Raw genomic sequence first — 16,660 nt, 5'->3', positions numbered from 1 at the left:
CCCGGGGTGTGCGCGTGCGGGGGTGCCCCCCAACTTACTTAAAGGCCTCCCCAAATCCTAGCTATGGGCCTGGGCTTAAGGCATCTTGGAGTACAGAGGGAGCATTTTCAATGGTGGGGGGGGGGATATATGGCATGTGGGGAAGTCTCCTCCCCGCTTTCCTTAGCACCCTGGTCCAGGTACCATATTGTTCTCCCACCACCACTGCCATCTTACTGCTTTTGTAAAAAGGTTAGACATTGTAATGTTGCAGTCTAAAAATCTAGGTTATTGATGTTAGTTTAGAGCAGGGGTGGCCAAACTGTGGCTTGGGAGCCATATGTGACTCTTTCACACATATTGTGTGGCTCCCGGCTGGGCAGCTGGGGAAGCGAAGGGGAGCCCTGCTTTTCCTTCCTTCCTTCCTTCCTTCCTTCCTTCCTTTTCCTCCCTTCCTCCCTTCCTCCCTTCTTCCCTCCCTCCCTCCCTCCCTCCCTTTTTTTTGTTTCTTTCTCTTTCTTTCTTTCCACCTCTTTCATTCTTTCTTTCCACCTCTCTCTCTCTCTCTTTCAGTTCATTTAATTAGTTATATGTTATGGAGAGAGAGATTTTTTACATCAACAATGATTAAAGTTCAGTAACTATGAAAAGTCGCAAACTTTGTAGAGAAAACACAGATGGGGGGGGCATTCGAAAACCAGAACAGCCCTGGAAAAGGTCCTGTCCCCCTCACCGAACATATTCCCTGCCGGAGGGGTACTAAGAGGGGACACGCCTGGCAGCAACCTCCACAAACAATCTACCACGCAACTGGGTGCGGCTTTTCCCAGGGAGAGGCTGCCAGGGGGAGGGAAGGAGGGAAAACTGAAGACAGGGAAGCAGATAAAGACAGGTTAGTTTGTGAGTGGGAAGAAGAGGGGGAAACGGGAGACGGGGAGAACCTGTGGGGGCTTTTAGGGAAGGGAAAAGAGGACATTGTGTGGGAGGGGGAAATGAGACATCCCCAACTTCTAACATTCTAATTTCTTCTGACATGCTGTGAACATTTGTTAATATTCACTTAAAAATCACCTGATAGCGGCATGTCCCAACTTTCCCCCCAAGTTTGCAAAATTATGAGCAAGTCTAAACAATAGGATGGTGCACCAGGTGGTACTGTAGTATTCGTCAGTATTTTTATGCTCCCTGAACTTTTAACGTTGGAAGACTTGCCAAGGTGACCTTTTCGATAGGTCACAGATACTTAGTTCTGAAGTGTCTCGCATTTGGTTCCATAGGCCTTAATTCCGTTATTTACTGATATTTTTCCCCCCACACTTGCCATGTAAATTTGTCTAATCTTTCTCCTTAACTCTCTAGGTGGCCTCGAACGTTGGCAGGCATTACGGCATACCTGCTGTGCACTCGTTACTCGGCTGGCAGCGGAATATATACTGGCAACTCTCAAGACGAGAAGAGAGCCTGGCGCAGATGCAACCGGGGAGGGTTCTGGGCTGAAGAGGATTACTCACGGTGCCAATATGCAAATGATGCCACTAGAGTGCTGTACATGTTCAATCAGGTTATTCATTTCCCCTTCTTCATCCTCTGCGAAATGGTTTATAAATAATGGCTGAAAGCTTTCGTGCTGACTCACAGGGTGGTCATTTTAAGGCAGCCGTCCCCAACCGTTTTGAGCCTGTGGGCACCTTCGGGATTCCGATGCAGCGTAGTGGGTGCAGCTATGAAGTGGCTTCACATAGTGAAGATCCTTGTTCTGTGGAGGCAGCCGCAGCGTTTCTAAAAATCTGCGCAGCCAGTCCCAAGCCTCGCGAGAGAAAACCTCACCCGGCTGCACCCACTTTCTAAAGATGCTTGGCAAGCACAAGGAAAAATGTCGGCGGGTGCCCTGGCACCCATGGGCATCATGTTGGGGGGGGGCTCTGTTTGAAAGATTGTGCTTGGATCCAGAGAGTCCCCGTCAGTGCCCCCTCTAAGCTGTGGGGTCTTATGAGAAACAATTCTACCTTGTGAGCTACATAAAGTTGTGAGCGAGCGATTTGGCCGCTGCATCAATTCGTTTGCTCTGGAGCCAGCCTTCCTGAGCTAAGGCAGAATTCTGTGAGCTGGAGGCTAAAAAACTGTGAGCTAGCTCACACTAACTCAGCTTAGAGGGAGCATGGGTCCCCATGTGTATTCTCAGGTCACTTCCGGATTCCCTTGGAGGCGTTGCTCATTTTTCCTTCCCCTGCAGCTGCTCATCCTTCATAGTGCATTGTTTTAGAAAGCTCTTGTTTATTGCCACAGCATTAATGTTTAATTTTTTTTAATTTAAATGTTTTATTTAATCATATAACATTACAAACTTTCATTAGAACAGAGTATAATCGTTCAAGTATCCAGAATTGAAATCTTGAACAGTATAATAAGGTTACAAACCATCAGTAGAATTGAGAGCCGGTTTGGTATAGTGGTTAGGAACGCGGACTCTGATCTGGGAGAACGGGGATTGATTCCTCACGCTTCCACATGCAGCCGCTGGTGTGACCTTGGGGCAGTTACAAGTTCTTTCAGAGCTGTTCTCTCAAGGGCAGTTCTTGAGAGAGCTCTCTCAACCCCACCAACCTCACAGGGTTTCTGTGATGGGGAGGGGAAGGGAAAGGAGATTGTAAGCCTCTCTGAGACTCCTTCAGGTAGTGAAGGGCAGGGTATAAATCCAATCTCTTTTCCTCCTCCTTCTTTGGCAGGGCAAGGCTTCCCGTCCCACTGCAAATCCCGACATAGTGGTTACAGAGGTTTACCTGTTCTTCAAGGGCAACTTTTTGGAGACTGGCTGGGGGGGGGGGATCTTCAGGCAGGGGAAAGACAGGAAGCAGCACAGTCCTTTTGGATCCCACTCCTTGTATTTATAGAGAAGAAGAATAAGAGAAGAGATTGGATTTATACCCCGCCCTTCCCAAAGGAGTCTCAGAGCGGCTTACAATCTCCTTTCCCTTCCTCATTCCACAACAGACACCCTGTGAGGTAGGTGGGGCTGAGAGAGCTCTGACTGAACTACGGCTTGCCCAAGGTCATCCAGCAGCTGCAAGTGGAGGAGTGGGGAATCAAACCCAGTTCTCCCAGATTAGAGTCCGCGCACTTAACCACTATACCAAACTGGCTATAGTATGCTGATCTATGATTGTAACAACTAAAGATTGAGATTGTATTTATAGTAGGATCAGATTAGTCAATGAACTTTAAAGTTCTTTATGATCTTTTCTTTATGGCTGAATCCCATTTGATTTGTTTTGGTTTTGTACTTTATTTTGTACTAAATTTTTTGCCTTGTACAGATGCCCCTCAACCTTACTAACGCAGTGGCAACAGCACGGCAGCTATTAGCTTATACTGTGGAAGCAGCAAACTTTTCCGACAAGATGGATGTTATTTTTGTGGCTGAAATGATAGAAAAATTTGGGAGATTTGCTGAGAAGTACAAAGAGGTAATTTTATTGTGCCAAGGGTTTGTTGTTGTTTTTTAAAAGAAAGAACAAGAATTCCCTTTAAAATTTCCCCTCTAAAACTAAGCGACACCATCAATTAGTTAATAAACCATTTTCTTTGAAATCTTTAACACTTACACAGAGGAAGCTAAATTGGAAAGTGCTTGTCAAGTGGCTTTTAAGAGTCAACATCTGCCTGTGGGAAGAAGTGTTCCATTTTCTTGTTGAGCATTATTGATCTTCCCATTTAGACATGTTGGCGGCTACAGTCTACGAAGACCGCAATCAAATTACAAGAACCCTTGTTACTAATTTAAAAAGCGCCAGGAATATATTTTTAATTATATAGGCAATTCCTCAGTTGATTTTTTTTTTAAATGATCAAAGTAGTTCATTAAGTGAATGATTTAATTTGACCTAAAATATGTGTAGGCTATGTGTTACTAGATGATTTATTGTATATAAGCTTGTTTTGTTTTGGTTTTCCCTGTTGTGATGTATGTGGCATAGATTGACACAGACTGACATTGTTCTGTCACTGTTTGAAAGCAGTAAAAGTTATAAAAGTGCCAGACGGGAATTCACGAGTAGTGTTTGTCACAGGATGTGTAAGTGTGATAATAAACAGCACATTTTTAACATAACTGAGTGAAGCCCCGTTTAGGGGATGCCTTGGGTTGGCAAGCCATAAAAACACACTAGCTTTCTATTTGTATGAATGTTCTATATATTAAATAGGCTATAGTTGACTATAGCAAAGTTGAGTGAATTGCTGTAACTGAGAGATTTCCTTTCGAAACTCAACAAGGAACCTTGCCATAACACTGTTTAGATTTATGAATTTCTCAGAGTGCGCTGTTTACTTTATATGGCAATAATGTTTTTGCTATGGCAGTGTGGATCATAAACATATAAAACCACAAAGGCAAGATTCCTGATTGGCTCTCTCGTCTTGGTGTACTCCCAGAGTAGCTTTGAAAGCAGTTGCCTTTCACGGTTTACTTGCATCCATGTCTAAGCCATGCTGACAAACTGCAGCTGAAAACATCATCAGAGTAAACAACAGTCGTCCATAATGTGTGCAGAGAGCCTCCTTTTCGGTTGCTCTTAAATTCCGCCTTTCCCCTGTGGAGCTCAAGGGTGGGTCTCATCCTGACCTGGACCAGTCTTGATTGGCTTCAGCATGGTTGTTAGTTAGGGATCGGAACGAACCTGAATTCGCAACAAAAATCCACCTGGGTTGTGGTTTGTCAACCAAGGTCCATGTAATCGCGCCTCAAGGACCCTCCACATGGTTTTCAGAGGTTCGGCCTTCTCGTGGTGGGCTGTGTGGGTGGCATCTCCTGGTACCTATCAATTACAATTGTCAAAGCCAACGGGGGTGAACTTCTGTAGCTCCGGAAACACCAATAGTGACACTTCAAAGCTCTACAGGCAGCGCTGGCTGCCAATAAGAGAGCTCCCATTCTGCTCTGTGGGAGCAGAAATTTGTGTTCAGACAGGTACAGCTGAAAATGGGATACATTCTGAGGTATCCACTTTTGAAAACAATATTATTAAATGAAAAAGGGAGTGGGAAAAGAAGATGGAACAGAATTTCTGAGCCTATATTACAGTGGGAATGAACTCAAATATATAAGCAGAGCTTTGTGGTGTCTGAGAAACGGGGAGCGAGAATTTTTGGAGGTCAGGAAGTAAGGTTTCAGTGCTCTTCTGTGGCTGGTGTATGAGTAAAATCATGAAAAATAGACTTCATTTAAAAAAATCCAGTCTTTCCTTGACTGTGCTTTAGGGGTTTTTTTTAGGTATTGTTCATTTTTTAATTCGTTATTTTTATGGAAGCATTTCCCCATGTATTGTATGCCACTCTGGCTATTCCTTGGAATGGGCAAATGGATTTGATATTAATAAAATAAACTTTCATGTTTTCTTTCAGTCCCAAAATCATAATTTTTTCCCCCAGCACCTTCAGCAGAACTAGGAATTCCAAATGAGATTAACAGAAAAACTACAGAAGCAAACATTTTTTTCCCTTCATGTCTCCTCTGATGTCTGCCAAGTGAGGACTCACTGTATGCATCTGATGAAGGGGGCTTTAGTCCATCAAAATTCATGCTAGAATAAAATCTTGTTAGGCTTTAAGAGTTGTTCAGCAGTGGAATCGGCTGCCTAGGGAGGTGGTGAGCTCCCCCTCATCGGCAGTCATTAAGCAGCAGCTGGACAAACACTCATCAGGGATGCTCTAGGCTGATCCTGCACTGAGCAGGGTGTTGGACTAGATGGCCTGCATGGCCCCTTCCAACTCTATGATTCTATGACAGGCTGCTAACCAGTCTGATTGCGTGAAGCAGCCTGTTACTCAAGGCTCTCTTGTTTCTGTGAAGAATTAACCCTTCACAATCCTTCAGCTGTTTATACAGCATTTCTAAGCTTCTTAAAAGTGCAGTCCGTCTGCCCGGCAGAGAGACAGGTGGCTCAGAGTCTTGAGTAAGCACCAAACACTCCCAATCCTACTGCTCACAGGAGGGATGCCTTTCAGTTTCCTTCTCTCTTTGTCTTTTCTCTAACTAATGTGCGGTGTGCCTGCTGCTTGCGGGAAACGACGGCTGCATTTAAGCTGGGGATATATCATCCTTTTGCATCCTCATGAAGTTCAGCAAAACTGGGCTGTGAGTACTACAGAAATTAGTAGAAGTCAACAGATGTCTCGTTTTAGAATATAAGGATCTCTGGGTAGCATAGAATATAAGCATCAGTGGATTGGCCCCAGATCCTGTTGGATTACTCTTATTTTACACAGACATCACCTTCCTATGGAACCTTGGGTGATAACCGTATTGCTAGCAGATGAGGAGTCCCGAAACGACTCGCTTGGTGATAAAATATGTATTGATAGTGAATTTTTTAAAGCTGCTTTGAAATGCTGTAGGTAGTTTTATGTATATAAATTCTAAAACTAATTTCTATAATATCATGGGATTTTATAGAATTTATGGAAGTTTATAAAATGTTGTCTGTTAATATTGTTTATGAGTATGTTTATTAGTTTTTATTGTAAAAACGCTTGGCCCAAATCATCTTGTAATTATATGTAATGTGTTTTATAGTAGCTGTTTGTACGTTTGGCTTAACCTCTGGTCAATGAAGCTAATAAATGAAAGGAAAGGAATATAAGCATCTCTGAATAGTTAAGCATGTTTCATCACAAGGCTTTGGTGTCGAAGCGTCAACTGGGGCTTAACTGAAGGGACAGAAAAAGGCAGGGATTTTTGTAATGGATGAAGTCTGCCTTTCAGATATTTATTGTTTTCCTTCCTTATAATCTTTCAATTTTGTTCATGTCAGAATTGAAATGGACTGAGATTACCATAAGGTCATGTGGGAATAACATTACAATGGAGCAACAGTCTCTTCTCTAATACATACCAGTGAACTGCATCTGAAGCATGACAGCTTCTATATGTACAGAGGGAACAAAATCTACATGTGAAAATCTGTGAACAAAATATCCACAGTTAAAGTAATGAAACTAAAACAGTACCAGAGAAATCAGCATCTTAGCCATGCATAGGGCTTAAATCATAATTTTAGATGGTAATGGGAAGTAAGACTGCAAACCTGAACCTTTGTTGCTGTATAACTTTGGTTCTGTTTAGTGTTTGTAATATTAGCCTATGAACCAAACAGGGGTGTCAAACATGTGGCCCGGGGGCGGATCAGGCCCCCAGAGGGCTTCTATCAGGCCCACAGTGGAACTGGCTGTCTTCTGCTTCTTCCAGTTCTGCTGCTGCATCATCGTAGGTTTGTAGCTTACACATACACACCTGAACAGCATACTCAAGATTGCAACAACACAGGCAGTAATTCAGAGCGAGAGGTGTCAGTTATCAGACACTGTTAAATAAACAAAATATTGCAAGAGTGCTAGTGTTTTAAGCATGTTTTTATTTTAAGTAAAAAAGAACTGTTTGTGTCCTTTATAAAGTTTATATTTCCACTACCTGGCATTACATTTTATGACATACATGGCCCGGCCCAACAAAGTCTCATTTATGTCAGATCCGGCTCTCATAACAAATGAGTTCAACACCCCTGCTTTAGTATATGCAAAGGGGGGGAATGGGGAAGCACACATCTCGCTCCTTGGAGGATGTGACTTAGAATAAACATACCATTTAAACTACATGATGTTACCTGTTAGTTTTGATTTAGGGTGGGGAGACGGAACCAAAGTCTTCTGTGTATAAGATGCACTTCCAAAGTTGTCAGCTTTTCACTCTGTTTCCTGTACTAGCTTGGCGACGTGATGGTTGACATTGCGAGTAACATCATGCTAGCTGATGAGCGCATCTTGTGGATGGCACAGAGAGAAGCGAAAGCTTGCACTAGAATTGTACAGTGCCTACAGAGGATCGCTACCTACCGGCTGGCAAACGGTGCTCAGGTTTACTCAACGGTAGGCAATGGCCCGTTCTGTTGTTGTTGTTTTAATCCAAGTATAGGCATTGCTCTGTTTTAGTAGCAGTAGGAGTTTTCATTTAAAAACCTATCTGTTTTGGTATCTGCAGATTTGAATTTGGGAAATAAATTTGCATTCCGGCCAGTCAGTTTAGCCATTCATTAAGAGCGTTTTATGCTACCAGTCGTACATGGCACAGAGCGGGTTTTTGTTTTTTTGGTCTTACAGTATTCTCCGAATATTGCCGTGGAAGCCTATGTCATCAAGGGCCCCAGCTCCACTGGGATGACCTGCACCGTCTTCCAGAAGGTGGCTGCCACAGACCGCACAGGACTGCCTGACTACGGGCGGCGAGACGTGGATGGAAGTTTGGATAAGCAGTTGGGCTTTAAATGCAATGTCTCAAATACATTGTCAAGCCTGGCGCTTAAGGTTAGACTCGGAGTGGGGTGGTACGTTATACCTTCCCCGGGATTGAGTTGTAAAGCATTGCCTAGACCAGTGGTGGCGAACCTATGGCACGGGTGCCAGAGGTGGCACTCAGAGCCCTCTCTGTGAGCATGCGTGCCATCACCCCAGCCAGGCCCAGACCATCATTAAAGTGTCGAATTCTCTGCCAAATTATTTTAAGTCAACGAAAGCATTTGGGATTGCTTTCCTTACTTTGTTTGGATCATCTTAAGTTAACGTATGAGTTGTTTTTTTCTAAAGTAAAACCTCAGTATTCAGGTTAAATTGCCGTGTTGGCACTTTGCAATAAATAAGTGGGTTTTGGGTCGCAGTTTGGGCACTCGGTCTCTAAAAGGTTCACCATCACTGGCCTAGACCGTAGCATTTCGTAGGGCTGAGGTGGAGGTGCACTGTGAATGGACACCCTGTACAAAAAAAAACCCCCACAGGTTTGGGTGTTTTTTTTACAATTTTATGATTTTTCATTACTAAAAAAAGATAGCAATATTTATAATTTTCATTACAAAACCACAAAAAGAAAACATAAAAATAAAAACCAAATAGAAAGGAATATTTTGTCTATGAAACATATTTATGGAGTTACGCATTCTTCCCCAACCATTTATTAACTCTAAACCATCTCTTTTGAAAAGCCTTATCCTCTTTACCTGAAAGAATCATATACAAATAAGTGTAAAGGTCTTACGATCGTCAGATCGACCATCCAAAGGTAGCAGGAAAGGCTTTAAAAATACAGTACGAAGGTTATCATAAAATTTACAATTGCAAAATAACATGATTGTTACTTTCAATCGGGCTCATCCCACATGGACGTAACCGATCTGTATATGGAATTTTCTTCAAGCTCCCATATAACACCACAGATGGGAGAGCATTAAAACGGGCTAACATAAATGCCCTACGAAGATGAGGATCACCCATACAAGATAGATATTCAGGAAGGGACAGGCCAGATAAAAGCGCCCAGTGCACGGGGGAACAACGTCCAGAGGCCAGGCTTTTCAATTATTGTAACTCAATATCAATAAGCCTTTGCTTGATCAAGGCAAAAGGCCTGCTTCCTCGAAAGCAAAACCAAGTCATTAATGTGAAGTCCAATTACTGAAATTTTCTCATCAATGTAGGGATTATCAGTGTTAGCAGATACTTCTAGAAATGCGGTTCACATGAGAAATCTCTCCACATGCTCAGGGAGATATCCATGTTGAACTTGCGTTCGACATTGTACAGACCCCAACCCCTCAAAAAATATATTCGTGGCTCCTGCCGAGAGACAGGGTACCCAAAGCAGAAGGGTGGAAGAAGCAGCCTCTCCAACTATAAGTGGTGCCAGAGTAGCCGGCGCTTTCTGTTTGGTATTAATTCTTCACTATTTCACTGTAGAACACGGTCATGGAGGCGTCGATACAGCTCCCGCCGGCCCTCTTTTCACAAAAGCGCAGAAGGGAAATCAGGCCGGCAGATGACACTGCCTACAAGCTTCAGCTGATTGCCTTCCGCAATGGGAAACTCTTCCCTGTCACAGGGAATTCAACCGCTTTAGCTGACGACAGGAAGCGGCGCACCGTGGTCACGCCCGTTATCCTCACCAAAATAGGTTTGTCGCTAGAGGATTTAATGCTTTCTAAAAACATCAGCCTCCGTATCTCTAATCTTGAAATTGTTGCTTTTTTTAAAAAAAAAAATCTGGGTATGTATGAAGTGAATGCTGTTTTTTTACTACCCAACAAGATGGCTTAAGCCCACCCCATCGACACCTTCCTATCAATGTGACATTTCGGCGCATTGCCCATGGCGCGGACGCCGTTGCAGCACAGTGGGACTTCGATTTGCTAAACGGTCAAGGAGGATGGAAATCAGATGGATGCCACATTCTTTCTTCAGATGAAAATGTCACCACCATACAGTGCACCTCGCTCAGTAACTATGCCGTCTTGATGGTACGTGAGCTGGTAACATTTTGTGCGATTTTCTGTGGCGTGTGTGTGTGTTTGTATGAAAAACCTCTGCTTTAATTGTCCGTGCAACTGTGAATAGTATGCTGGATCCGGATGTAGATACAGGTTGAGCTCTCACTTGGCTTCATCGGGGTAGGCGTTACCCAAATGGTCTACCTGTGGGTGTGACCCTCAGCACTTGGAGCACTCCCGTGCATGTTAAGAGCACCCCCAAATGTACCAGGTGAAATTAAATTAAGGATCACTGCCTGTATACACACACACACACACACACCAAGGTTCAGAGCTTGATAGTAGCACTTCACTATGGAAATGGGGATGTTCCCTGAAATAAAGCAGGAAGAAAATAGAATTTGAGTCTAAATCTTTATCTAGAAATATAGCTCAAGAAAAGCAGGAGACACTCAGAGCTGCAGTCTCTCTCTCTCCTCTCTCTCCTCTCTTTCCTCTCTCTTCTCTCTCTGACACTATAATCCTAGACAGTCTACCACCTAGGCAGTAAAAGCACACAATGGGGTGTGTATGTGTGAGGAATGAAAACATGCAAGCATGTCCTGAAGCGATGACGGAGTCCCAGATAGAAGGAGAGAGAAAAAGGAAGAGGCGGGGCAGAGACCGAGGCCGGCTCCAGAACTCTAGAGGGTCCTCTTTTCGAAACTGTACAGGGGCAGTAGTGAGGAAGTGCAGGGTAAAAATTGTGGGGGTCTATTTATGCCATGAAAATGATGGAAGGTTAAGTGTCCATTAGGCTCCAAAGGCATGATTGGTTCGGAACCCAAAGGTTTCAGTCTTACTGGCCTATTTGATTCTAACTAGCAGGCAGGAAATTACAGATGCAAAAATGACAACCCAGTCGGTTTTTTGGGGGGGGGGGGGGGGAACCTGGAATAAACCAGGCACTGGCTTGTCCAAAGAACCCAGTGTGAATGGATGGTCGTATCCCCGAGGGAATCAAGTAGGCATAACACAGGGGTGGTTGCTGACTTGATCCTTCACTGCATTATGGGTGTATCACAGATAATCATTGAAACAGCGCCTGTACTTTTTGGGGTGGGGGAGGGACTAATTTCCCCTTTGCTCTGTCTGCTACCCTTTGTTACGTTTAATAAGTGTTTTAGGTAGAATATTGGAGCTGTTTCCTTATTGTCACGCTGGGGGAAATGTCTTGCTGGAGCCCCATTTGAATTTTACTGAAATATGGGGGCTCCCTTATGGGTGTCTGCTAGCGTTAGACCTTCTGTTTCAGTCCAGGCTTGTAAGTAACCACTCTCCTGCTAATCGGTAGCTAGAAAGACTTATCTCAAGAATAGGAAGACAGGACACTTTTTTGTGAATTTGAAGGGTTTCCTCCCCCCCCTTTCCTTTTGTTTTGGAGACACTGAAATTAACTTACAGAGGTGTATTTGGGCCAGTCAGTAAAGAGTCTCACAGACTACTAACTTTAGTGGAATTATTTCCAGAGCTTTTCTGAACTTTAATGTATCTGAACCACTAAGCAGCTTAGTCATTGAGATAGTATTACTGTAACAAATAACTTAAAATACTTTTAATTAGTTCAGAAGAACCTGGATTCGTTATTAAAGGATGATCATTGTGGTTTACTTTCAATTGCCTTTTTGAATATCAGTAGCAGGTGTTCTTAATTTTTGTTGCTAGTACATTTTTCTTTTTAAAATGTGTTAATATATGTGATGCTACGGCCTGTGAAGTCTTTATGTGGAAAAAGATTTGAAATAAAAACTATTTTTGAGTTCTTGGTGTTAGAAGCTATTTAAAAAAATGTTAATCAGTGTAATCCTAGAACTTGAACATTCTTATTCTTCGATTTGACAATTATACCTAATCCTTCCGTAGGAAAAAGTGGTGTGGTGTGTGTTTTTTTTAATCGAAAATATTAGCTGAGTTGGGTTTATATTTAAGGAATTGATTTCAATGAAATGTAACTGTGCCACCTGGTGGAGCAAACATAAATATTGTGCCTCCCACCCCCCAATTCTTTGAGATGACTAGATTGCACCCATTGTGTTAATTGTGTTAATTTCAGGAGATGATCACTAGTCATCCTTCAACTTTTGACGGTTGCATTGTGCTGGTGGCACCTTAACAAGTTTAATCGTTCTCAAGATTTAATTACTATGGCTATTTTCCCTCCCCGGGAAGCTGGGATAGGGATGCCAACTTCCAAGTGGGATTTCTCAGAATTATAACTCATCTCTGGTCTACACCACGATACCTGGTCTACACCTGGATAAAATGGATGCTTTGGAGGGGAACACCATATGGCATCGTACCCCACTGAGGTCTCTTGTCCTCCACAAGCTCCATCCATTTCTCAACCTGGGTCTGGCAACCTTACCCCCACCCACCCACCCCGCACTGCTGGTGGCCACAGTTGGGGACCTGGTAGCCCTCCCACGGGAGGTTCAAGGAGCCTTATTTAATTGCTAAGCTGAGACTAAGAGTTCTGTTCCAGTCTTATGCTGGGGTTTTTTCCCTAGCAGTCTTTTGGGGCTGTTACCCCAAATGGACAGCACGGATTGGACTAATGCTGCATCCCATCTTGTCATTGGTCAGGATTTGACAAGGACAGACTTCCACACCCAGTCCGCTGGCCTGCTGCATCCAGTGACCTATGCCTCCGTGGTGATTCTCCTGATGTGCCTCTTGGTGATCGAAGTCAGCTACCTATACCATCACAGGTATCAACCGCTTATATAACCTCCCTTTGGATCTATATCAGAGTCACAAAACGTCTGGTTGGTTGAATTCAGGTTAGAATATAAGAGAAGCCAATGTTGGATCAAGCCAATGTCCCATCTAGGTTGTTTATGCATGGACTGGCAACTCTGTACTGGAAGTAGAGAGAGGTTGTCTGAAACCAGGAAGATTCAGGTCAGGGTTATCAACTAGCTTGGAAAGGTGGACGATGCTTTGTCAGCCGTTGATTCCATTACTATACGAGTAATTAAATTGGGGAATGGGTGTGTGAATGGCCACAAGCGTGGATGGATTTAAAGGAGGGCTAGATTCATGGAGAAGTCCATCAATGGCCGTTGGCCACGATGAGTAAATGGAACCAGACTCAGAGGCAGCCGGTCTCTGAAACCTGGGGGGCAACAGCGGGGGGGGGGGGGTCTTGTCCCTCCAGGACAGCTGGTTGGCCCCTGAGTGAAACAGGATGCTGGGCTTAGATCAGGAGTGGCCAGACCTGCTCACTGTAAGAGCCACACAGAATAAGCATCAGACGTTTGAGAGCCGCGAGACATGAACAAATATCACACACAGCATTTTTATTGAAAAATATGCACATTTGCTTTTTCTTAACATTAAATGAGACTGCCAAAAATAAAAACAAAAGGGGTAAAAACAGATATTGAGAATGATATTTATTTGTCCAATGATATTTATTAGCTCGCTAATGATGTTTATTTGTCTAAGAGAGAAAGAGAGAGAGAGACGGAAGGAAGGAAGGAAGGAAAGAGAAAGAAAGAAAGAAAGAAAGAAAGAAAGAAAGAAAGAAAGAAAGAAAGAAAGAAAGAAAGAAAGAAAGAAAGAAAGAAAGAAAGAAAATAAATAGATGGGAGGGAGGGAGGGAGAAAAAGCACCCCTCCCCTTTGCTTCCCCAGGTACCCTGCTGGAAGCAGCACAATATGTGTGAAAGAGCCGCATGTGGCTCCGAAGCCACAGTTTGGCCACCCCTGGCTTAGATGGATCAATGGACTGATCCCGCAGGGCTCTTGTTACATCCTTATGTACCTTTGCTATGTGATAAGCTCTTAGTGGCAGTGGGAGTTCGACAATCAAGAAACCACTGGAGAGGCAAAAGTACAGTAAGGTGTATTCACATTATATGACTTGCTGCCATTAGAATTAACAAAGAAACCGGAAAAATTAGTAAGAGGAAAAGCTAGTCTGGATTCATTCTCATCTGTATTCTTATTTCATAATGCAGAGATGGGGCACCATTGTGACATTTGGGGTGTTTGTTGAGCATTAGAATAGTTTGGAGTTCTTTACATTTGCACCAAAATCAGGCATTTTTGCCTAGCTTTGGTAATCTTACCCTGACCTGGATAGCCCAGGGTAACCCGATCTCTTCAGATCTCAGAAGCTAAGCAGGGTCAGCGTTGGCTAGTATTTGGATGGGAGAGCTCCAAAGAATACCAGGGTCACGACACTGAGGCGTGCAATGCCAAACCACCTCTGAATGTCTCTTGCTTTGAAAGTTATGAAATGCTGCTGTGTCTTTGTTTAACAGTGTCATCAGGATCAGCCTGAAAAGTTGGCACATGTTAGTGAACCTCTGCTTTCACATTTTCCTGACGTGTGCAATGTACGTGGGAGGCATACCCCAGAGCAGGAATGCTACCTTCTGCCAAGCAGTAAGTGGAATGTGGTTCTGGGAGAAAGTTGCTAAAAAGCGTGGTAAAGGCTGTGTGTTCGTGTGTGTGTGCACGTGCGTGCGTGTTGGGGGGGGGAAATCAATATTATGTGTGGTTTTTGTGTTTTTTCTCCTAGATAAATGTTTTTAATTGTCTTAATCTCTCTTCTCCAGGTTGGCATAGTTCTGCACTACTCCACACTGGCCACATTACTGTGGATGGGAGTCACTTCTAGGAACATTTATAAGCAAGTTACAAGAAAGATGAAAAGATGTCAAGATCCCGATGAGCCGCCACCTCCTCCCAGGCCAATGCTTAGGTGAGATATCTTCCTTCTTCTTCCTCTTTATTTGTGGTGTGCCTGTACCAGATGGAACTGGAAACTCAGTAACCTGTACATGAAATGCCAGCGCAAAATTGATAAATAGAGAAATGCTTAAAGTTATTTGCATGGATGCTATTTGGGGGTGGGGTGTCCTCATATTTTTAATTAGCATGGGTTTCTAGTGATGAGTCTGAAGCTCAGATCTGTCAGCATAAATACTTCTTTCAAGTTAAGGTTGTCCCCCCCTTTCAACTGTAATGGAGGCCTGTATCTCTCCCCCCCCCCCTTCCCCCTGTCACCAGTAATGGTGTGGGTGTCTCAGGTGCACACAACGCACATGCCTTTTTTTTTTGTCCCATCCTGCTGCCAAGGAACTCAAGATGGCACAAACGGTTTTCCTCTCCTCAGCTTTAACTTCACAACAATGCTGTGAGGTAGACTGGGCTGGAGAATGGCTTGAGCGAGGTCACCAGTGAGCTTCATGACCGATCAGGGATTTCATTGCACGCAGACTCCACCACCACCAGTCTTAGTCTGGCACTCTTGTTAGTGCAAAATCAAGGGGGAAAACTGTGCGGAAAGACGCTCAGAAGAAGAGCAGAACAAAGACGAACAAGCATCTCTTAGGTACCATTCAAGCTAGAATGATAATAACACATCTACAAATATCCAGCAGGCAAGTACATAGTAAACATATGTAGTATTCTAACAGGTAGCATACAATGCCTTCCAACAGGTAAGTGCACTCTTAGTGCACCACGGTGGCACTCAAGCTATGCCATGGTCTTCTGTTCAGTAGGGTGGAGTACCTTGAAAGACCAGCAAAGCAAAGCTCATCCTTCCTGTGTGGTTTTAGAATCAATAAATGTCATCCTTTGTGCGATTTTTCCACACACCCCAGCAACACTAGCCTCAACACAAATTCCTCCAGCCTTCGCCTTTTCTCACATGCTTTCTCACAAAAATTCCTCCAACCTTCTCGCTACATGCTTTGACTTACTCCTTCCTGCACAATTCCTTGAGTCACCTCCTTCCTTGTCTCATTCCTTGCCACGAGCAAATCTGCATGCTTTCTGGGGGTCTCCTAAAAATTGGTAGACAAACCTGTCTGCCTGCTTCCAGATAGTTGATGCCTCCAGCAGTCTGTCCAATAGAGATGCTTATCTGTTGTATTGTCCCTCTTCTGCCTGCACATAGTAAAGTATGTGTGTTTCCACAGTCACTTGGGTATCAGAATTAAGGCATTTCTCCCAACAGCAAGAGAACGGAAATCTACTTATCACATTGAAATACACCTCGATCACCCCAAAATTTTGGCAATGGCATACATCTACTTCCCTCTCGGGATTCTGGGCGAGGTCAGCTTAGCACTAGTTAGAGCACTTGAGCACAGAACAAGTCCCTGCCACAGACTAAGAGGAATGTTGGGCCGAGGGACTTCCAAACAGGTTTGGAACTGGGAAAGGAAAGTTCCCAGTGGCAACCATGAGTATTTCTAAAAATGGGAAAATGTTAGCGAGTGATGGATTAAGATGTGGGGCTGGGTTATTGGCAGGATGGGAAAGTTCTATTCTTGGAAGTGCCCGCGCTTTATCCCACTATGTATGGGGGGAGGGACAGTC

General features: G+C 43.7%; 1 protein-coding gene across 1 annotated transcript in view; it reads left to right on the top strand.

Annotated features, from left to right (window-relative positions):
- ADGRA3 (adhesion G protein-coupled receptor A3) overlaps nucleotides 1-16,660 on the top strand; it is a 76,351-nt gene that overhangs the window by 49,289 nt on the left and 10,402 nt on the right. The window contains exons 9-17 of the mRNA XM_015417119.1: nucleotides 1,339-1,540; nucleotides 3,294-3,443; nucleotides 7,738-7,899; nucleotides 8,131-8,334; nucleotides 9,757-9,970; nucleotides 10,105-10,313; nucleotides 12,906-13,030; nucleotides 14,590-14,713; nucleotides 14,887-15,032. Coding sequence (XP_015272605.1) covers nucleotides 1,339-1,540; nucleotides 3,294-3,443; nucleotides 7,738-7,899; nucleotides 8,131-8,334; nucleotides 9,757-9,970; nucleotides 10,105-10,313; nucleotides 12,906-13,030; nucleotides 14,590-14,713; nucleotides 14,887-15,032 — 1,536 coding nt within the window. The remainder of the gene's footprint in view (nucleotides 1-1,338; nucleotides 1,541-3,293; nucleotides 3,444-7,737; nucleotides 7,900-8,130; nucleotides 8,335-9,756; nucleotides 9,971-10,104; nucleotides 10,314-12,905; nucleotides 13,031-14,589; nucleotides 14,714-14,886; nucleotides 15,033-16,660) is intronic.

The sequence above is a fragment of the Gekko japonicus genome, unplaced genomic scaffold, assembly GCF_001447785.1.
Source record: "Gekko japonicus isolate JY-2015 unplaced genomic scaffold, Gekko_japonicus_V1.1 scaffold891, whole genome shotgun sequence".
In the NCBI taxonomy this organism is placed as follows: Eukaryota; Metazoa; Chordata; class Lepidosauria; order Squamata; family Gekkonidae; genus Gekko; species Gekko japonicus.
The sequence above is the reverse complement of the archived record's forward strand: the minus strand, read 5'-3'. Positions and strand labels throughout refer to the sequence as shown.